Source organism: Pogona vitticeps, chromosome 4, assembly GCF_051106095.1.
Source record: "Pogona vitticeps strain Pit_001003342236 chromosome 4, PviZW2.1, whole genome shotgun sequence".
NCBI classification, from domain to species: Eukaryota; Metazoa; Chordata; class Lepidosauria; order Squamata; family Agamidae; genus Pogona; species Pogona vitticeps.
In genome coordinates this window covers 87216922-87240090 of record NC_135786.1, presented here as the reverse complement: position 1 = coordinate 87240090, position 23169 = coordinate 87216922, and the positions used below count along the sequence as shown (strand labels likewise).

The window sequence follows — 23169 nt, the reverse complement described above, 5'->3', positions numbered from 1 at the left end:
GAAAAAAGTGAGACCAAGGCACACATAACAATACCGCATAAGTGTCTGCTGTACAGCTGCAATCCAGAGAACAGCCACATCCATTTTCCATAGGAGTGGAGAAGAAACTGCATTAGTTAAGTCAACATTATCTAGGTCAAGGTGCTAATGTGCTTATCTTTTTTTAGTACATCAGGGCTGCTGATCTATGGCTGTGAGCCCCAATAATCTCGTAGCTTTGATGGGAGCTCCACTTTCTACCCTTGTACTCACACACTCAATAACAGAGGAGATTCAACAGGGTTCTTTGAATCTTGGAGATGGGGGAGAAGACAGCAAACTATTACATAGGAAAGAAGACCCTCAGTTTTCAATAGTCTCTGTTCCATGTTTATGAGTCCGCCACTCCCAGACACTATTCCCCAATGAATGAGGCTTCACTCCCTCAAGAAGAACTCCATTCTGTCCACTGAGCTCCTGACTTGATCAAAGTGTTCAGTTCAGTTACTTGGGATTTTCTCTCTCAGCGCTTGACTCCAGGAGAGAGGACTGGTATGACTGCACCAAGGGCAAATGAGTGTGGCAGTGATGGTCTCCTTCCACTGCTTCTGGTCTCTTTTCCTCTGAGGGTGGGCATTGCCGGGACTTCTTTCTCCACTGGGGTTTACCCACATGTGGGGTAGAATTGGCTCCTTTCCTCTGGCCCCTCTTTGGCTTTTTCTTCCCCCCCCCCCCCCCGAGAGGAAGGTCATGCTTTATATTCAAACTTGGCTGCCTCACTTTAGTACCTGGAAATGCGCTCACACTCCTCTCCATGGATTATCCTTATATATGTAGTCCCACTCCCCATGATGACTTCTTCAACAGACTCCTCAGCCCAGTAATTATTTGATCATTTATCTTGGGCCCAGCAGGTTCTACCTCTCTCTTCACCTTTTCTTCCCAGGCTGTCTCTGTCTGATGGGATCCTTTCTTTCAGACTCCGTCCCACCTGTCATCTCCTTGGGAACTGATGAATTTATTCCTCCCTGTGTCTTCAGTCTCTCTCAACTCTCCCTTTCCCCCATGTTGTCCTCAGCTTTGAGGCTTGGAGAGAGTACTTCTCCTCAAGCTGAGATTTCTATCATCTTCCTTTTCAAGTCCTAATTCTGTCTCCCCTGTCAACAGAGCATTCTATATTACTCATCTGCCAGGGGAAAACCAGTTCCTATCAATTTCCTGGGGATTGTCCCTAAACTCCCAGAACCAAAAAGCCATCTTGGCCTCTGTGTTTTGACATCTCTGCCTAGATTAGCCCAGTAGCTTGCCGTTTTTCAGCTACCCCTGATATGGGTGGAGACATCTGCATGGTCAACTTAGTGGGATCCTCTGGTTCTTGGTTGGAGGGCGATAACATGCCAACAAGAGCCTCTGTGTCCCTTTGTCCTTCACAGTGGCTACAAATGCTGAAGGGCTCTGCCTTGCCCTCTACAAAATTACCTCACTCAGGAACTCGTGATCAGATATGATTTTAGTATAATGTTTCCATTTGGTTTATCAATTCATTTTCAAAGCAAATGTTTGTTCAGGAACACAGAAAGGTATGCAGTATCAGACCATTGGTATAACTCTACTAAGTATGCTGACCACCTACATTTCAAATTAACGTGTCCAAGTCATTCTATCTGGAAATATCAAGAACTAAACCTGAAGCCCTTTAGATAACAAATGTGTGCTCCATCATTGAGGTGCAGACCTACTGAAAGGACATTTACATCATTTTCTCACTCTTGCCCCACATGTCAGTAATGGACTGGATGAGAGTAAATAAACTGAAGTTTAGTCAAAAAGCAGATCAAGAAATAGGAATGCAGTCTGTGCTGGATGGGGTTGCACTCCCTCTAAAACACAGGTGCCCCAGTCATTCCATCTGGAAATACCAAAAACTAAATCTGTAGTGTTTAAATAACAAATGTGATCTCCATCATTGAGACACAGACCTACTGCAACGAAGTTTACATCTTATCAGTTTCTCACCCTTCCCCCCATGTTTTCAGATGTTCTTCTGAGAAGTATTGACTGCCTGTTTCATTTGGCAAAGTATAAATATCTGTTGTAGGCTAAGGTTACAGTCCTATAATGGGTCTTACTTGACTCAATGGCAGCAGGCACGCTCACTGTTTGTCAAACTATGGTGCAACTACACTGGAAAGTAAAATCAGAGCAATTTGGCTTTGCTGTATTTGATTCTCAGCCTGTACTGTATTACATTTGAAATCACAGCCAGTGTTCACATAAGGGCTATGGATTGATTCCACATCCCCTATTGCAGCCCACAGCCCCCCTTCTTTGCTTCCTTCCTCTGGTCCTGCTTCTGTCAATCTTTCCTCCCACTTGTCTTACCTTTGCTGATCCTTTTATTGGACATAAATATGGAAAGTACTAATAATGACTCAGTGATAAGGTGATAGGGAAATCTAGTGCTAGTCTCATATATGTAAGATATATTCAAAATTTTAAAAATGTGGGTGATCAGAGGAGAGGAAAGAATGTAATGGCATGTCCCCAGCCGTGAACATAATGTCCCAACTTACTACATCACCAAAATACCACCTACAGACAGGCCCCTCATCTTTACAAGGACATATCACAACTAACCACATGGAGGAAAGCTCGTTCAAATTGTTCCAGCTTGAAAAAGTAAAATCTGCCTCAGTGGCAGGGGGAGGGGAAAAACACTTGGGAAGCAAAATGGGTTGAGTCAATTCAAATCAGCCTTCGTGTCATGCAGGAAAAATAGTTCAGATTCACTTGCTTTATAAGCAGATCAAATCCTGTAGTATTTGACCATGTAGCCAGACAAACGAGAACTGTTATTTCTTCCTAATTCTTCCTCCTTCACAAAAAAATTCTCATATCAAAAATATGCTGCCTACAAACTCTGACAAAGACAAGTGGTACTAGGGGGAGTCCACACATCCAACACAAACTGCTGTTACCTGCGGTCAAGTCAACTCCGACTTGTGGCAACCTTATGGGCAACCTTATGAAAGAGAGACTACAATGTGTCCTGTCCTTAATAGCCCTGCTCAGCTCTTGTAAACTCAAGCCTGTGGCTGCTTTTAATGGAGTCCATCCATCTTGTATTTAGTCTTTCTCTTCTTGCTGTCTCCACCTTTCCCAACTTTATTGTCTTTTCCAGAGAATCTTCCGGTTCATGGTGTGCCTATGAGAGACTCTTCCCTGTCTCTAAGCCCTTCCAAGTGGGGTTAATGTGCCCAGCACCCTTTCAGCCAAGCTGGAGAAATTCTTGACAAGTTTTGGTTCACAAATACATCCACTAAGCTCCAGAGGCACGGAGAAGACTCCTTCCTATTTCTTCTTTAAGCTGCCACCATCCCCTTTGTTACCATGATCCTGTCTCCTCCCTCAGCATGCTCAAAAGCCTCTTGCTACGTGTGAATGAACAATGTCAAGGGTTTGATGTTTAGGTAACCAGTGGTTTCTCTGAACACGTCAACCAGACAAGGAGTCTAGCTAAAAACTTTATTGAATGAAACAAAAAGGCAACAAGACAAAATAGGAAAAAGGTGTCTCTGGCAGAGCCAGAGATGCATTGCGTTGCAAATAAAAGTTGAATTTGCAAAGCAAAGTTATGGGTAATGTACAGGCAAATGAACTAGGCACATAGGACTAATAGCCTAACTGCCATAGAACCAGTCCATGGCAGACTAACATCTTATTGTTTCCTCAAAGCTTTGCTTGAATATCAGATTCTGTTCTCCCTTTCCTCCTGCGATTGCTTTGCTTTTTGGGATCTCTCCCTTCCTCTGTCTGTCCACTTTCCTGTCCATTTCTTCCCAGCTTAGCCTGTTTCCCTTAAGTCACCCCCTGGACTTTGGATTGGAGAATCAAAGAGCCACAGATGTGAAAAGAGAGACCTGCAACTGGCCAGGGAAAGTTCTTCAAAGTTTGGGGCTTGATTTGCTCTAGGATCTACTTGTTCAACTTTCTGGTAGTCCAGGGTATTCAGAAAGCTCTCCCCTAGCACCATATTTCAAACAAATACATTTATTTTCCCATCAGCTTCCTTTATTGTTGTTATGTACTGTCCAATCCCCTCCAACTTATGGCAACCCTATGAATAAGCAATCTCCAAAATGTCCAGTCCTCGACAGCCCTGCTCAGCTCGTGTAAACTCTTGTCCAATTTTCACACTGGTACATGGTGACTGGGAATACTAAAGTGTAGATGATGTTGGCCTTGGTCTCCAGCAATACATCCATACAGTTGATGATTTTTTTCTAATTCCTTCATTGCTGCCCTTCCAAGTAAAGTATACAATATCTTTCAATTTCTGCACTGTCAACCTTAAAGTTGTGTAGTTCTTCTGTAGTCACGTAGTCCTGCTTTGGCACGTTCTTTTTTCACTTTGACAAGCATCTTAAAATATGGCAGAATTATTGTGACATTTTTCAAGATTTTATTTATTTTTTTACATAAGAAAACATAACTGGACTCTGACACGAAAATATTCTCACTGATGTGAATCCTGCCTAGTCCCAAGTGGAGTTTCCCCCTAGATTTAAGAAACTGGAGAACATTTGGCTCAAGGCAGGAGGAAAAAGTGACACCAAGATGCACAGCAATACTGTGCAGTATCTCTGTACAGCTGCAGTCCAGAGAACAGCAACATCCATTTTCCACAGGGGTGGAAGTGAGACTGCATTAGTTAATCAGTAACTGTTTCCCTCACCTAGGTCAAGGTGCTGAATGTGCTTACCTTTTCAACACACCAGGACTGCTGATCTGTGGCTATAAATGTTGAAAGGCTTTGCCTTGTCCTCTGCAAAATTAACTAACTCGGGGACTCATAATCAGATTTTATTGTTAGTGTAATGTTTCCATTTGGTTTACCAATTCATTTTCAAAGTAAATGTTTGTTCAGGAACACAGAAAGGTATGCAGTATCAGACCATTGGTCTAACTCTGTACTATCTATGCTGACTGCATAGATTTCAGATGAACGTACCTCGGTCAATCTATACCAAGAACGAAACCTGAAGCCTTTTAGATAACCGATGTGTGCTGCGACATAGAGCTGCAGACCTGCTGCAAGGACATTTACATTTTACCAGGTTGTCACCCTTTCCTCACATGTCAGTAATGGCCTGGATGAGGACGAATAAACTGAAATTTAATCCAGACAAGACAGAGATGCTCCTGGTCGGTCAAAAAGCATATCAAGGAATAGGGATGTGGCTTGTGCTGGATGGCGTTGCACTCCCTCTGAAAACACAGGTGTGCAGCATGGGGTTGCTCTTGGATTCGTCTCTGAGCTGGGATGTCCAGGTTTCAGCAGTAGCCAGGAGTGCCACTGCATTATTAAATCTAGTGTGCTGGCTGCACCCATTCCTGGAGAGTTCTGATCTGGCCACACTGACCTTAGTTGCTTCTGTGCTATTTTAATTTATTTGTATTATGTTGTAAGTTGCCCAGAGTGGTAGAATATACCAGGTGGGTGGGATATAAATCAAATAAACAAACAAATAAAAAAACAAATAAAAATAATGAATGAATGAATGAATGAACGAATGAATGAATGAATGAATGAATGAATGAATGAATGAATGAATAAATAAATAAATAAATAAATAAATAAATAAATAAATAAATAAATAAATAAATAAATAAATAGTTACATCCCGGTTGGATTCCTGTCGTGTGCTCTATGTGCGGCTGCCTTTTAGTGGGTTAAAAATGAACAGCCAGATCATATAATCCAGTGGCTCCCAATCTGTTTCCAGGCTCAATTCAGAGTGCTGGTTTTAACTTATAAAGCTCTAAATGGCTCGGGTCCAAGCTGTCTAAAAGATTGCATATCCTTCTATGAGCCTGGCTGAGCATTAGGATCATCAGGAAAGGCCTTTCTCTCGGTCCCGCCACCTTCACAGGTGCGTCTGGCAGGGACACAGGAGAGGGCCTTCTCTGTTGCTTCCTCTGGAACTCCCTCCCACAGGAGGCCAGGCTGGGCTCATCTTTGCTGTCCTCCTGCAAGCGGGTGAAGACCTTTCTCTTCTGGTAAGGTTTTCCTGAGTGAATGACTGGCTGCCTGAGTGGGAATTTTAAACAGATGGTTGTAACTTATTGCTTTGAATGTGCTTTGATATTATTATTTTTAGTATGGTGTTTATTTGAACCTTTTTAGTATTTGTATACTCACTATAGTTAGCTTTAATATTGTCTTTTAATGATGTAAGCTGCCTTGAGTCTTTTTAAGGAGAAAGGTGAGATAAAAATATTGTAAATAAACAAATGTTTCAGACGTTCCTCTGAGAAATATTGAATGACTGTTTCATGTGACAAACCACAAATGTCTGTTCTGGCCTAAGGCAGCAATCCTATTTATTTATTTAAAATATTTTAATCTCACCATTCTCCTTAAAAGGAACCCAGGTAGCTACAGTGGGTCTTACTTCCTTTCAATTAAAGCAGGTATTTTCACTGTTTGTTGACTTAGATGAGAGCTATTATGTATTTATGGCATAAAAGGTAAAGGTAAAGGTTCCCCTTGACAATTTTTGTCCAGTCGCGTCCGACTCTAGGGGGCGGCGCTCATCCCGCTCTTCAAGCCATAGAGCCAGCGTTTGTCCGAAGACAATCTTTCCGTGGTCACATGGCCAGTGTGATTTAGACACGGAACGCTGTTTACCTTCCCACCGAGATGGTACCTATTTATCTACTCGCATTTTGCATGCTTTCGAACCGCTAGGTTGGCAGGAACTGGGACAAGCAACGGGCGCTCACTCCGTCGCATGGATTCGATCTGACCCTGCAGCACAGGCTTCTGCGGTTTAGCCCACAGCGCACCACGTCCCCTATGGCATACAAACCTGCAAAGTATGACTACTGCATGTTTGTATTTTCCTCATACAGTACTTTTTCTTTCTTCACAAAGAAAATCCGTATCAAAAATGTGCTGCCTACAAACTCTGACAAAGACAAGTGGCACTAGGGGGAGCCCTCACATCAAACATTAATGTGCCCAGCTTCAAATTATCTTGAAAAATTTGTTTCAATGCTGTGTAACAGGAGATTCGGAATTATTCGCTTTGGTTCAGAAGACGGACTGGGGATTATATGTTACTAAGTCTACCTTTGCTGTAAATGTAGGGCATAGGAAACCGGCAACATACAAAACCCACTTGCACGATTGTCCTTACCAGGGTGAAGATGGGTGCTCAACACACAACCATATCAATGCTAACTGCCTTCAAAATAGTGGACTTTGATATCTTTATTATTGCATTTCTATTCCTCTGTTCCCCCAGTGAGCTCAAGGTGGCATAGATGACTCACCTCTGCCCTTTCTCACAACAACCCTGTGAGATAGGTCAGACTGTGGTTGACCTTGCTCACCATCAGGTGCTAGAACTTTTACAACCTCACATGCTGCCTGTGGTTTGAGTGACTGGGAGGGGGCGTTTGTGAGCTAGGGTGCCTTTCGGCCTATCCAGCACCAACCAACCATTCCCTCCTGCCTCTGAATTCAAACAGAGCCCTGCCTCTCTGCTGAGTGTTCCCCTCCTTCTCTTTAATGTGGAAGTCAGTTATTTGTTAGTTTGCTGTTGATCTGTTCACAACTTTAAGTAATTTTGAGCACTTTTATTCTTTCTTCTACAAATGTCTCAGGGTGAGTTACTGAGACCTAAAGTGGCAGTTAATGAGAAAAGGGCAGACTATGTGGGGAACTTGAGGATATTCTCCTCTGTGAGTTTTATATGTTAAGTATTTTCCCAGAAATTCAAAGCTCTGCAATATCATGGCCAAGAAGGGATTTGAACCCGAGTCTCCCGAATCATAGTCCCAACATTCTAACCATGCCAAAAATTATTCTTTAGCTTCCGCACCCTCTTTCCCCACCATATGGAAGTTACATTGCAGTCAATCACTCTGAAGCTCAGCTTCACTTCCTATGTGTGACATTGAACAGCAAATTGCTTCTGATGGTTGTCATAATACGCTGTCACTGAACACCCCCTCGCAGACATTTACAAAAGAACAACCTAACAATGTGTGCAATTTTTAGATAGGTTGGTATACATTACCTCTTTGATCGGATTTTTAGTACTACTTGTGTTTTCCATTTCTCAGAGTGGCTTTTAAATATATATATATATATGCTTATTGATCTTTGCCTTCATATTGACTGTTAATAATGTAAGATGCCTCTTTATTCATTATTTGTAGTTTTCAATACTGTTTTGTCTTTTAATGATATTAACCACTGTTGTATATTCATTGTTTTCAATTTTAACTATTGTTATTTCATTGCTGCAAGCCGCCTTGGGTCCTTTTCAAGGAGAAAGGTGGGGTAAAAATATTTTTAATAATGTGCGGAAAAATTACAGTATAAGTCTTCAGTAAGCCGGTCTCATCCGCTCACCCTTTTGTCCATTTACAATGGGCGTTTGGAAAAAAATAAAAATAAAAGGGGGGGAAGCATTTTCTAGGGGGCAGGGCATTCCTTCCCAATCGCAGTTACAAAAAGTTCGGGATTTTGCCATTGTTTCTTATAGGCAGTGCATCCTTTTTACCCCACAGGCGGAGGAAAATTGCGGTTAAAAAAAAAAGGTGAGAGTGTCCCGTCGGCAGACGATGCGATGGTCAGTCTATCTTTTTAAGTTTGTGCTGCCTGCTGTTGGCCCTTCTCACCTTCCGTAGGCACAAAAAAAAAATCTGGTGGGTGGAGAGAAAATGCAGACACACGCTCGGGCAAAGAAGTCGGTTCGAGGGGGAGCCCTCCCCGTCCTCCCGGGCGGGGGCCTCCATTTGATCGCGATCTTCCTCCACTGGGGGTTAGGATCCGGCGCGTGCCCCTGTCAAGATCCCGACCTCTGCGCCCCCATTTCGGGCGCCAGGGATTTTGAGGTGCGCAGGCGCAACGGTCAGTTTGGGGGGAAAGGAGAGGTCTCTACAGCGTGATGGGATTGGTGGAGGGGCGCGTGACGCGGCGGGCAGCTAATCCGCAGCAACGGAGGGCCCGTCATGAAAAAGGGGGCGGCCTATCGAGGGACTTGAGGCTGTTCTCCTCTGGGTGTCTCTAAGGGTTGCAGACCGGTGTGCTTTGAGTTTTACGGCCTTGCGACGGAGGGGCAATTAATGGGCCACCGCCTATTGTGGGATTGGAACTCCCGCCACTCCTGCCTCGGAGAGTGAGGGATGCTGGGAATTGTAGTCCAACAATATCTATATGGCTTTTTGTTATCCATCCTTGTTTTGAGAGCTGCTCAAACGCTTCCTTATCGCCAGGATCCGTTGCTCGGTGTCACACTCCCGCACATACACAAGGTGTGAACCTGACACGAGTTCAAATTATCACTTTGGCTGAAACGCACGCCTGACTGTCCTGATTTACATTTACTGCGATCTTTCAGGCAAGATCCCGGCCTGATCATATCTGGAGGCGTGAAGGGCTAAACTTGGAACCGCCTGCACGCAAACCGTGGGCTCGCAGAACTATGCACCTTCCCTGGTAGAATTTATTCTCGATACGTACGACTGTTGAAAGATACAAGACCTGTTGGACGAAGGGACGTGGGCTCAAGGAAGGCTTGGGTGTAACTCAGAATTATAAATCAGATTTTTCGGACTACAACTCCCAGAATCCCGCTGGCAGCATGGACTGTTTATACTGGCTAGGAGCTATACAGTAGTTCAAAAATCATCTTTTCCAAGCTCTGGTATAACGTAAGCTTTCCCTTTGTTAATAAGCAGATGATGTTTGCTTCCTACAGGAAAATACTAAGGGGAAAGAGTGTTAAGTTTGAAAAGAGAGGATGTAGGGGTAGTGTGACAAGTTTAGGAGCAATGGGAGATTGAAAACTGAAATGTTGAAAGCACAAACACATGACAAGCCTATCTAAAACCAGGCGATTTAAAAGAAGTAGAAGGAACTCATGAGCTGAGATTCAAAAGAAAGATGTACACATAATGGGAGTTAAGGCACATAAAATCAACAAAGAATACAGTGGAGTTGCTCAAAATTACAAGAATATTGTGAAATCCTGCCATGAGCTGAGGGTTGCCAGAGATGCTAAAAATTACAGGGCTTCTTTTGGAAGCAAAAAAACAAAACAACCATTATCAAGGAGAAGTTTTAAGTTTATTGCTCAAGTAGGATGAGTTCTTTGCAGATGACAAAGAGAAGGTAGAATTGCTAAACTTTTTTGTCTCAGACTCCTACTAACAAAGGGAGTAATCTTCAGTCTGGAGCAAGTATAAATGGTAACATATATTATACCAGAATAAGTAAAGGATGTGTTAGAGAGCACCTAGCTAACCTACATGAGTTTATGTGTGAAAGACCAAATGAATTATATACTCAGATACTGAACAAGATTGTGCAGTTTACAGAGACGTTGTAACCTTTGGGGATCCCTTGAAAACAACTGAAGTACTGGAAATGGGTAAATGTTGCCCTCCTAAAAGTGGATCCTGGAAATTGTGGACCAGTTAGTGGGATGTCAATATTGAGCTGAATTCTAGAACAGATTACAGTATTCAACAATCAGTCTGAGAAAATAATATATTGATTAGTAGGAATCAACAGGTGTTTGTCATGCCACGCCATCCTTTTCATAGAATCATACAATAATGGAGCTGGAAGGAGGGCCATCAAGGACAAATCCCCTCCCCCTCAATATAGGAATCCAGGGGTGCAGTCAGATGCAGATTGCTCTTTGATCTGTTACAGGGATGGATTGGTTTACTCCTTTTTCTGGCAATCACACAGTGTAATCACTCGAGTGATCCAATTTGTCTTCAGAGTGTTCTGAGCCCCATCAGACGCTTCTGCTTTTTTGGTGCGGGTAGGATCACTTTGTTTTTGGTCTGTTTCCAGCACATATGATTGCTGGAAACAGAGGAAAAGCAAGCCTTGTTGTCAAGGCTCTTTCAACTTGGACATATGATACTGTGAAGTGGCTAAATAAATTAGCCTCTTCAGGATATCAGCAAATTGAGCTCTTCCTCTGCTCCTTGGTGAAGGGCAGAGGAAATGCAAAAAATGTTTAGCGTTATAAAAAAAATTCTTTGCTTTGTCTGAAAGAGAGAAATAATGCAACACATTGACAGTGGTCTATTACAGTCTTTTAAAAGAAATATCAGTTCCTCTACCCCTCCAACAAGGAGCAGAGGAAGCAAGCCATTGGGACACAGAGTGATACAGAGCTCAATTTTTCCTGCTGTGCATCTACAGGTCTTTGTATTTGATGTTGGTGGGAAGACCTGGAGGTACTATGACTGGTCACAAATAACAACAGTGGTGATTTTTGGAAAATACGATCCTGAATTGCTATGTTACGCTCATTCAAAAGGATCCAGGATAGTTCTAAACGGTACGTTCTGACGAGAATAATAAAAACATTTTTATGGAGCCAGATTCTCAACATCTTTAGTCAGAAATAAGCTCCACTGAGATCAGTGAAACCTATTGCTATTGTGTGCACACACCTGGAAACTTATATAAGTATTGTCACAATACAGTATACAGAGTGTGAAAGTTGGCTTTGCCATTAGATTTTTATCACTGTTCTCAAGGAAGGCTGCTGATCTCCATTATGATTTGTTTCCATAAAATACTGATAGTATATTCTTTGAGAACCTATCTTTTGAAACTTGACAGATTTCCCAGTTAAAGACATTTAAAATGTTTGATTTATAGTTTCTAGTCAGTTAAGTGATCAGTCATTTAAATGTGCACACATTTGTATAGAATAAGAAATGTTTAAAGGAATACAAACCTGACTTTTTTTTTTTTTGATAATGCTCACCTGTATTAGAGCAGTATAATGCCTGGAGTAAGAAAAACGAGCAGTGCATCCTTTTAGATGGTGGTGCTTTCCCTCTACCTATATGTATATCTTTTTAACAAATAGTTGTATTAAAATTAATTGAAAATTCAGGAGCATGTTATTAATTGCTCAAATGTTTTGACTAAACCAGTAGAAAATTTCAGCTCTGTTAAACTGTTAATGACAAACATTGCAAGCACACATTCAGAATATCACTAATAGCTTCCCACAGCAGTGATATTTTTAGACCATTTTTGTTGATATTTTCAAATTACACTGTCTTCAGTTGATCAAGAAAAGTTTACTCAGAAAAGAACTGTGCATCCAGTGCAGCTACAGATAAACTTCAAGTACTACATCCATAGCTATAATACATAGCTATGTAAATCAGATGCATAATACAGCCAATTCCCAATCTAAAACCAAGGTGATCTCAGATTGTATTTTTTTTCATGATAATACAAAACCATTTGTTTCATAATATGTTTGTGTGTGTGTGCGTGTCTATAATTTAGGAGACATATCTCTGAAGAAAATTACTGATCCATCAGTCCGAGCCATCTGGATAAGGCAAAAGATAGACGAGGCAAAGGAGCAGTATATGGATGGAATCAATATAGACATTGAACAAAGGGTTAAAAAGAGGTCTGCTAAATACTATGCATTAACAGCTTTGGTCAAAGAAACAACTGAAGCTTTTCACAAAGAGATTCCAGGATCACAGGTAAAAATTAAGCAATGCCTCCTCATTAATGAGTAGGCCCATTAAATCAGTGGGGGTGATTTGGTGAATCAGTTCTTCTATAAGTTCTGTTGATTCAATGAGTGTACTGTAGTTGCAACCTACTACTAGATTTCAGTCAGTATTTACCTTCTCAAGACTACAGTACATTTCAGTACTGAATATTTGTGGGTACCAGATCTCAAATCTTCTATGAAGGCCAGGGATGGTGGGCGGACTTACACTTTAAACTAACTGGCTATTCAAATTTGATTTATTTATGGAACTTATGCCCCACCTTTTGATGTGAATGCTTTAACATGATTTGCAGTCATTGTTAAATAAATGACTTTGTTAAAATAAACAGTAATACAGTAAAACTTATGTGCAATAAAGCAAGAGAACTATAAGGTGCACAAGACAGTAGCTAAGAAACAGTGATAGCAGCCTCGTTTGAAATCCTGAGAGAAAGAGATTTGTGCTCATCTTTTTCCCCATAGGTAACTTTTGATGTAGCTTGGTCTCCAGAATGCATAGACCACAGATGTTACAACTACAGTGCAATTGCCAGTTCCTGTGATTTCTTGTTTGTGATGTCTTACGATGAACAGAATCAAATGTGGTCGCACTGCGTGGCAGCAGCTAATGCTCCATACAAGCAGACCATAGCCGGTAGGTATTAGCCCAAACTTTATGCTCTGGAGAACCAGTAGTGAGACCTTTTGAAGTGGCGACAGCAATCCTTGGTTCTTTACTTATGATCAATCTACCTCTTTTTATGTTGATTACTTAAAGGCAGCGTACACTGATGCCCTCTTTGACAGAGTTGCAATGCGTGTTTGCATAAATCTGCAGTAGGAGATACCAAAACTGTGTGTTGGTTCTTTTAAGCCTCAAAGATGCAATCTGCTGCGGCCGATTCTTAGAAACATGCCTTGCCGCTCTGCCAAGCAGGGCTTTTAGCTGTAAGGCATGAGCCATCTTAAAATCTGTTCAAATCTGTTACCGTTTTAGGCTGTCTTCTCCATGAGTAAATTAAAACACAAATCATATATGAAACTAAAGAACAAATGAAGCTGCATGTGAAACAGATGTGTACGTCTGGTTGCATCTTGAATATCTGCCTGAGTAGCATTTGAATAGCTGATGCTACAAAGGTAGCTGAAGGGAAGAATGAAAAAAATCCAGACAAATTTTAAATTTTGTATTAAATTAGGATATGACAATTACATCCGCATGGGCATTAATCCAAAGAAGCTTGTGATGGGTGTTCCATGGTACGGCTATGATTATACTTGCCTAAGGTTATCTGAGGTAAGGGAAAGATACCTAATTTCTCAGTAACTTTTCCTGGCTGTAGTTTCTGTTCTTTTATTTTTGTGGATGGAAATTTTCCACTGACATGCAGATGCCAAGCAACTTTCATAACCTGGGTTATCTGTTGTTCTTCGTCAAATATAGTACTGTAATGTGCTTTGCATCATCCAATGCTGGCTGGTCCATACTGACTGATATACTTAAATAGTACCTTCGCCTTATCAAGCAAGTCAGGGTGATACCTGTTATTAGGGTAGAAGTCTTCACTACAAGTTAAAGTATAATGAAGATAGCTAGATCATAAGACCCTATTGGTTAAAAGTAAATTAACATGGAATGGGATGAGGTGGAGAGGTTACTGAGTAGTTTTCTCTTTACTAGAATTGTTATATGTTTAGCGTAGGTACTAATCCATACCTATCAAGGAAGAACTCCCATTTATTAAAGAGGTACATGTAATTAAGTGTGTTTAGGTTTTCAGTTTGAGAATAGAATTCCAGAGATGGAACAATTATAAATAACAGTTGTTATTGGTTGTTCCCCACCCCTTCTTCGTCATAATCTTCCTTTCAGTGCGGGTACCACTACTATTCAGTTTGGTATTTTTGTGCAAACAGGAGTAAGGGTATTTGTGAAAGAGAAGTGGGGAGTTAGGAGGCATGGTGGTTAACTCTGCCCCCTTCAGTTGCTCCCCACATTAATAGCTTTCCTCCCATTTTGCAGTGTACTGAATCTGGGAAAAACAGCTACAACAGAGTGGCTCCAGAGGAAAACAACAGTTTGTGAGGGCTTACATATAGTAGGGCAATACAGAATTTGCTTACCACAGTTCCTCAGAAAATTTGCCACCCTCATGTTGTGCATCTAACCACAAACAGCATTGTTGGGAGTTCCATGTTTGCCATTACATGAGTAGATTTGTATATTGAGTGGTTTTGGTAATCAGTAAAAAAGCTGCACAAATGAAACACTGCTTCTCCACTGGATTGCCTTGTAGCATTTGGTTAGTGATGCCGTATCCACATGTATGCCATAGGCTGCCTACACACATTTCCCTTCAAATGGCAGAAATATTCCCAGTTTAATGCTGACATAACTGACAGCTCTCTCTATAATTTTGGAGATAGAGACCTTCTTAATTCTTGTGAATAAAATTGATAAGTTCATAGGATATATTAATAGGATTATGGATACTTAGGCTGCAACTGCACTGGTAAGTCAAATCAGAGCAATTTGCTTTAATGCAGCTTGATTTGCAGCCTATTTTACGCTTCTGTTTGGATTAAGGGATCACACAGAGGCCATGGAATATTTTGTGCCAGTGCTCACACTGGGTCCTCAATCCCGCATTGCTTGATCCATGCTATAGCCCTCCTTCCTTTGATCCCACCCTCCACCAATCTCCAGCTTTCCTTTTATGCTTCATTGTAAAGCCGGTGAGCTGTTTAAATTGTTGCATGGCTCTAGGGAAAAGGGACAGTTTCCCAAAGTTCTCCATAATATACAAACACATACACGCATACTGCAAAACCATATTAGTCTGCTGTAGAACATGAGTTGTTTTTACTTCATATCAATTGTGATTTTTTTTTTTTAAAATATTTTATTCATGCATAGGTGATCAGGCACTAAACGAATGTATCAATGCACTGCTAAGGTGATCTAGCACTAACTTGTTAATTTGTTATTTAAAAGTTTTTAAAAAATCAAAGACTATGGAGAAAGATGGATATTCACACTGTCCAGAACATCATGCCTAGCTTAGTACATCCCCAGTCTACATCTCCCGTCTTTTTGGAGAACAAAACAACTGATCACACGGGTAAAACACCATTTGAATCACTCCAGCTTTTTAAAAAATAGAAATCCCCTACACACCATCCGGTAGCAGGGAAAAGATTAAGAAGAAAAATAGGCCTGGGTTATTCACGTTGGTTTCTGCATCATGTGATCGGTTGGAAAAGGTCAAATTAATCTGTTCTACTTCTGCAGCAAATTCTGTACTATTTGCCAGTGTACTATTTGCCAGTGTGGTCATAGCATTATATGGGCAAGAAATTCCAATGCATCCCCCTCCTGAGTTTCTCAAATAGCTGTATAATGTAAGTTTCATTTTTTTTCAGGCCCATGTTTGCTCTTTAGCAAAAATTCCTTTTCCATGCCCTAAGGCTCCAGCTCTTCAAGTCCCATATAGAACGATAATGAATCGAGAAAATAGTTCTCTTTCTGGGATCTTGTGGAATGAAGAATATAAATCTCCATATTTGGAATATCAGGTAAATTGTTATAAAGAGAACTTTAAAAATATTGTTATTCTATAAAAATAATTTGGGCTACGTAAGGATTCTATTTAAAAAGGTAGAATATAATTTCTATCACTACAAATCCACCAGTATGCATTGTCGGTTACACCGCACGTCCTCCAGATCTTGTCTTTCTATTCTTGCATTCTTCTGTACGTACTTTAAAAAAAAGATATTTTAAAAATATATAAAGATTAATATAGTAAAGATAAAGCAAAAGAAAAGGAGGAAAGTAATATTGGGAAGTGGGTAGCTATTTAAAAAAAAAGGAGATAATATTTCCTTGCCAAGATTTTCATTGTTTATGTTGTTGTTATGTGCCACAAAGGTATTGTGCTTACCTGCACAATACCTTTGGCAGTGTTAGGAATCTGTTAAAGGAAGATGGGCATGAAGTTTGATCTCCATTGTCCCAGTTTCTGAAGCAAATATAAACTGAGATTAGAGCACACAAGACTAGAGCACATGGCTTCTTTATACAAAAAGCATAAATAAACAAAACAGGAATGCTTATAGGTAGCATATATTTCTAAAAAAAGTGTTTGGGCTTGTATGGGACAGTGGGAGCATGTGGGTCTTGGGAAGTGCTTTTCTGTGGCCCCTGGAATCATGCAAGCCCTTCCACCATCAGCCCCAATCACATTAGCCACAAATGGAGAAGTTCTGTACTTCAAATGGCTGCCAGAAGCAATTTCTACAATATTGACATTTTCCATTTGGGGAAGTGGGCGGGTGTGGTCCCTGTGGCTAAAAAATGGAATAGATGAAGTCCTTGGATCCTGCACAGTTATGCATTCCTTTTCTAACATAGTCTTAATCCACAGAGTTTCATAGATTTTCCTTACTTGTGGGAATATTTAATGCTGTGAGGTTGGCTTGAAAGAACCCAGAAAGCGTGTAAACATGTTCTTGATTTCATTCTTTTGTAGGATTCCAATGGTACTTTTCATCAATTGTGGTTTGATAATCCCAAGAGCATTTCTCTGAAAGCAGCCTATGTGAAAGAACATGGTTTGCGGGGTATCGGTATGTGGAATGCAGATTGTCTTGATTACTCCGGAGGTTCTGTATCACAAGAGCAAACAGAAGCAATGTGGGAGGCCTTGAGACCAAAGTAACTTATGAGAGAAGCGGAATGGTTAATTTTCTCCAGACACAATGGGCAAAGAATGCTGAAGTATGATTGGAATGTATCTCGCCTTAATCTTGCTGCAATCTTGTCCCATATAGTATCATCACAATGGATTATTTCAGCTACTTGTATATTTTTTTACAAGAGAAGAAAGCCAATAATAACCTTATATCTTTCTTTCTTTAAGATCGATGGAAGAAGGATGGAATGAAAATGAAAAAATAAAATAAATAAATAAATAAAACCAACTTTTTATAACTGCAGCAGCAGTTTATCACTTGACTTAAATTATGCATCCTGTGAAATACGATCTAGAGAGGTGCTACCAAGGGTGTGATCACATGGGGAAATAGATGGCAGTTTGGGCTGCTTTTGGGGCGCTCCAGTGCAATCTATTTCCCAGCATTCACGTGACACTTGGGGAAATGCACTCCAGTCTGATCCTGATTTGCACCTAACCTGGATCTTTTTGGCCCAGCTGTAGGGCTTGATTTTTGGGAGGCTGGGCTGTAGCGATTTTTTGGCAGATGGAAAAGTCACTTTAAGGGAGACCACTCCCATTAAAACAGCACTTTCTGGTATGATCAAGCAAGTGCCTTTGCTGCTCTCTGACTGCACCCTAAGTGTAAATAAAGTGCAGTGCCAAGCTGTGCATTAAAAATGCACAATTTCCCAGATGAAATAAAACAGTCAAACAATCTACTACAAGGTATTTGCATGGAAGAGTGAATGGGACAAAGAAAAACTGAATTAATAAATCATGCGCCCTTCAGGAACTTTATAGTCTGTTGAAATACATAGCTTGGCACAATCCACTTTGACAGCATTGAACATTTGGCATATCAGAGAAAGGAGAAAATGAGAGGCTTAAATTCAGTTATCCATCCTTTTCTGCCACCCCAGTCAAGGATGATGGGCAGCCATCTTCTAGGATAGTGGTCCCCACCCTTGGGTTCCTAGATGTTCTTGGATTAAAACTTCCAGAAGCCTTCACCACCAGCTGTGCTAGCCAAGATTTCTGGGAGTTATAGTCCAAGAAGATCTGAGGAACCAAGGTCAGGGACCTCTGTTCTAGGAAATGAGTATGCAAGCAACAATACACAGAGTCCTAGATGCTGAGTGTATATGTTTATGTTGCATAACTGTTTGCAACACATAGTTTACAATAAAACTTCCATACTGTATCAGAAGGGGTGTCTTTGTAATTCACTTTAAATTGGATGTAGAAACCTATTTTTCAAGATATTTTTCTGAACAATCTAATAATCTTCCCATTAACTGTACAAAGCAAACACTGCAAATGTTTTTTCCAAGAACCATGTTTCAGATACTCCTAAATTTTAAGCCCTTTCTATAGGAATGAATAGGGTTTTTTTAATGACAAAAACAGTTTGGAGAGCATTGAGAAATCCACTTAAACGAATAAACATTAAGAAGAACTTTGAAACAATGAAAGAGCTATTCAACAATGGTATCAACTGACTCAGAAGGTGGTGGACTCTCCTTCACTGGAGAATGCACCACTTGAGCAGAGCTTGGATGGTTACTTGTTAGGAAGACTTTAGCTATTGATTTCCTGCACTGGCAGGGGCTGAACTTGAGGATTGCTGAGGTGCCTTCCATCTCTACAATTTTATGATTCTATGATACTGATAGAAATATAAAGAATGGAAGGATCCTAAAAGGCATCTAGTCCTGGCAAATGCAGGAAATCTACAGGTATACATTCCTATCTGCAATCATGGGAAAACCCATGTCCCACTTAACAAGGGCATCCCTCAAACCTTATTTCTTCTGTAGTTCTGCTTCAATACCTGGGGAAAAAAATGTGGCACAGATTTCTTCTGGAGAATTGTATAAGGAAGTAAATCGAGCATATCATCCTGTTTCCACGCTGCTTACCTTCAAATAATCTACAGAAGTACAGTAGCTGAGAAAAACAGCTGAAAGTCCTGTGTCCACTGTTAGATCCACTGAATGAATTAAAAGGACTATAAACATTGTAAACCTTGTCCATGGCCCAACAGTAGATGTTTATGGATTCTTGGATAACACCACAAACATCCATTGCCTAATTAGAAATCAAGCTCTCCAATGTTGTTCCCCTTGCCTCAAACCCAATCCACCTAAGAAGGGAGAAGTACAGAACACTTACTAAAATGCCCGTCTACAACATTTGACAATGAGCATAGCCCTGTTCTGGTTTAATCGTCTGTGAAGTAACCTAATTCCTTTACTAGAGTATTGTAAGATTTTGCAAGATGTCTTTGGACAAAATCTGCATTTTTAACTATGTATAGCTTCTACGTAGAGCTTCCCAAATCTGATATGGGGAGGACTACTGGTTGGATCTATAGATCTGTGTCAGGATTGATAAGAATGCATAAGCTTTCCTTTGGGAAACACAGGGTGGCTGGAGCAGCAGCCATGGATAAAAGCTGTATAAAAGTCTGGCCGGAGGCCAGAGTCCCTTTTCATCCCTTTCTGGCACTGCTCTCTCCATGTGAATTTTTATTGTTTTGTTTTGTGAGAAATATTTTTATCCTACTCTCCCATTGCGTTTGCTCTGAATGCGTTGAGCAGGGGGTTGGACTTGATGGCCTTGTAGGCCCCTTCCAACTTTACTTTTCTATGATTTTCTATGATAACTCAGCACAGTCATAATTAGCCATCACTGACAGCTCTATCTTCTATGAACTTAGCCAACTCTCTTTTGAAGGTAGAGATTGGGTTTGCATGGCACATAGGAAAGTTCCTCTTCTTGAGTGTTGGGAAAATTTTAATATCCTCTTTCATATTTCATGTCTCCTGTTGCTTGAAGTAATTAGCACTTCCTTGTAAGCTTTCCAATTGCAACACATTACGGTTTCGCATCATGGTGCTTGGTTAGGTTTATGTACTTCTTGGCTTTCAGGCTGGAAAAGCTTGAAGCGAGGGCTTGTCAGAGTTTACTGCATATGAAGTATTTACATTCCAGAAACTCGTTCTCTAAGGATAAGAATAGGTCCCAGAGCGGAATCTGCACTGTTTCTTACGAAATAAATCACATTTAGAAAAATACAAGATTTGTACAGCCAATCTTTGGGCCTGTCCAGATGGAGCATGTCTTTTATATTTTGTACTGTATCTGGTTCCTTGGTGATGTTGCTGTTTTCCTCCCTGCTGCCCAAATGAGGCAAGACTTCAGTTCTATCAGCAACAAAATCCATTACTTCCCGTTTTATAATCCCCTCCTGAGGCACAGTTTATTTTAGTTCAGCTGACGGCATGAAGTGATGTTTTGCACTTCCCCATCACAGTTTCTGGTAAGAAGCTTTCAGCTGCTTTTTAATATGCCCTCCGCCCCGCCCCATTGCACCAGAAAACAGATTGCTGCAGGGAAATTTGGTTTCTTTCATATTTTTGAAATAATGTTTTTTTAATTAAAAGGAATTCTATGCCACCCTCAAAAGTAGAACAGTGTTGTGTCCCCCTTCCTTATCCACTAAAAAAATGGGGGAGATTAGAGGAAGTGATACGTACACCCGGCTTCTTTTCCTGGAATTTATCCTGGTAACATTTTTCTCTCACTCTTGCTGCAAGGAACATAGCCTGGAAGTGCCATGTATGCTGAGGAAAAGCAGTGGCATTTGAAACTGCAGAGAATGTTAGAGAACTGTAGTAAGGCCAGTGTTCCTTCCCGCTGAACTAAACCAACAGTTATCAACTGGAGGCAGAACTTCAGCCGTATCTGGAGGAGCCCTTATTTTCCATCTTTTATGGACTGAAGGTACAATGTCAGTGAGAGGAGCCATCAAAATCTGACACCTAAGGGCCTGGGCACATGGTTAAGAAAATGGATGCACACAATCCCCTTGCTTTCTTCAACTATTCCCAGGTTTCAAACAGCCACTAAAGACTCCACCTTGCATGCTTCCTACACTCTCAGTCTCAATGAGATCCTGCAGCTTGAGAAAAACAGAAAAATCTTACATCTTTTGATTCAAAAGCAGTTTTTTTTACATTTATACCTTGGGGAAAGGAGTTAAAATGTGGATTTCAGAATAGAGAGCTTTACTACAGCCATCTGTCAGACACTATGAATACATATACACAGAATGATAAATAGGTAGCTCATGGCATGAAAAACAAAAAGGAAATATGTAGAGGTAGGCAGCTTCCATTCCTGTTTTTCCCCATTTCATCCCATCCCAGATCATGCCTCTTGAGGCATTCCATTTATTCATGCAGCTACATCAAGAAACAAAATAGAAAACATAATTATTTGTATTATTTCCCATTTTTTGCACAATAACAGGATGTATGCTAATATGTTTGATATGCCTGACCAGTATCAAAAAACTGAGACATTTAAAAATTAAATTGACACTTGATTGTGACTCCACTGTGTGTGGAAGCAAGACAGAGACTGATTTAGATGAGATATATAAGAATGCGCTAAATTTGAAGATGTAAAAACAAATTTTGATTTGGAAAACAATGATCCTAACATATATTATAAATGAGTGGAACAAACAGGGTCAGTTACTGATTCTTCTTTAACATCTGCCTTCAAGCTTCTTATCACCAATGTTCTTCCTTTTCAAAGGATACAACATCCATAGCCATTAACTGTCCAAATGCAATGTTAAACACACAGAACCTGCCCTGCTCAATTTGTGATATGCACAATCGGAGTGAAGCCTTGTAAGTAGCAGGAGGTTTGAAGAAGGATCCAGTCAATCTAGGTGTGTCCAAAATTTGTTTTAAGTTACAAGAACTTAGAAATTTTAATAGGAAAGACTAGCACCCTTTCCTACGCAGTGCTACTGCGGTGCCTACAAGTAAAATTCTCCCCATTTCCCCAGCTGCCCTTTGTTGCTGCATAGAATGGATATAATGCTGCGCGACATCTCTACTAGATTTAAACAAAAGGACTCGCCTCCATGGATATTTATAAAAAGATATAATGAAGAATCTCAAATGGGGGTCAGTTAAGGCACTTGTTTTTGAGATTGGCGTTTTATAGATGACTGAGCCTTCTTATGTGCCAGTTCTGCCTTCAGTGCTCGTAAATCAGAAGTTGCCTGTTTTCTCATCTGCAAAAGATCCAAACATTTGGAGGGGGGGGGGAATGAAATTACAACCTTGTTTCACTTTATAGATAAGATTCAACTTTTATGTGACGTAATAAACACAGCTTTGATCTTTCATCTTTCAGGCCTAACCAGTTTTGACATGAAGCACCTTGTTTTGTTTTTGGCCCATTAATGTCACTGGTAATGACAAACTCTAATACAGTATGTATATTACATTAACATTTTCATTAAAACCAGTGAAGGATCACTGCAGACTGCACTGCAGATCTGAAAATGCTGTATGTGTGAAATTTTTGTTTTCTGTATCTGCAATTCTTCTGGCCATGCAAAGAATCATTATTATTGAGTTTGGATTTAGGATCTGCCTTCTATAGACAGGACTCAACTCATAGAAGGTGGCCCCATCTGATTTTCAGGGTATAGTTCACCCTATACAGTAGGGGCACCTGACCTCCTTGGTGCGGCATTTTCTGGGGTCTGGAGGAGCTTCTGTAGGGATGATGGAGCAAGGAACACCTAACCCAGTTGCACATGCCTAAACAGAAATCCAATTCAGTGGTATTAGAATGATCTATTATTTATATAGTATCAGAATCAAAGCACAATATGCTTTAAGGAGTTATCTTGGAGAAATATGAAGGGAAATAAAAAGGATGAACCTATGTAATTTGTTTCTAATTTGAGCTATGGCACAGTCCACTTTCACTATGCACACTTACCTGGAATTAACTTTATATTTACCAGGGGTTTTGAGTTGGCATATACACAGCTGGGTTATAGGGTTGGGTTTACCGTGGAAGGTAAG

General features: G+C 40.6%; 2 protein-coding genes across 4 annotated transcripts in view; one reads left to right on the top strand and one right to left on the bottom strand.

The window, feature by feature from the left end:
* The first annotated feature begins 8695 nt into the window (after positions 1 to 8695).
* LOC110079731 (di-N-acetylchitobiase) lies at positions 8696 to 17549 on the top strand. The gene is made up of 7 exons (XM_072997884.2): positions 8696 to 8889; positions 11219 to 11357; positions 12329 to 12537; positions 13035 to 13206; positions 13751 to 13848; positions 15975 to 16127; positions 17084 to 17549. Exons 1-7 carry the CDS (start codon positions 8716 to 8718, stop codon positions 17270 to 17272), a joined length of 1134 nt encoding a protein of 377 aa, XP_072853985.2. The 5' UTR covers positions 8696 to 8715; the 3' UTR covers positions 17273 to 17549.
* SPATA1 (spermatogenesis associated 1) overlaps positions 13904 to 23169 on the bottom strand; it is a 36095-nt gene continuing 26829 nt past the window's right edge. For 2 of the 3 annotated variants that reach the window (XM_020795049.3, XM_078392193.1), the window contains one exon: positions 13904 to 22364. In XM_020795049.3, coding sequence (XP_020650708.3) covers positions 22260 to 22364 — 105 coding nt within the window. In that variant the 3' untranslated portion in view covers positions 13904 to 22259. The remainder of the gene's footprint in view (positions 22365 to 23169) is intronic. The other variant, XR_013544500.1, reaches the window with a different exon arrangement.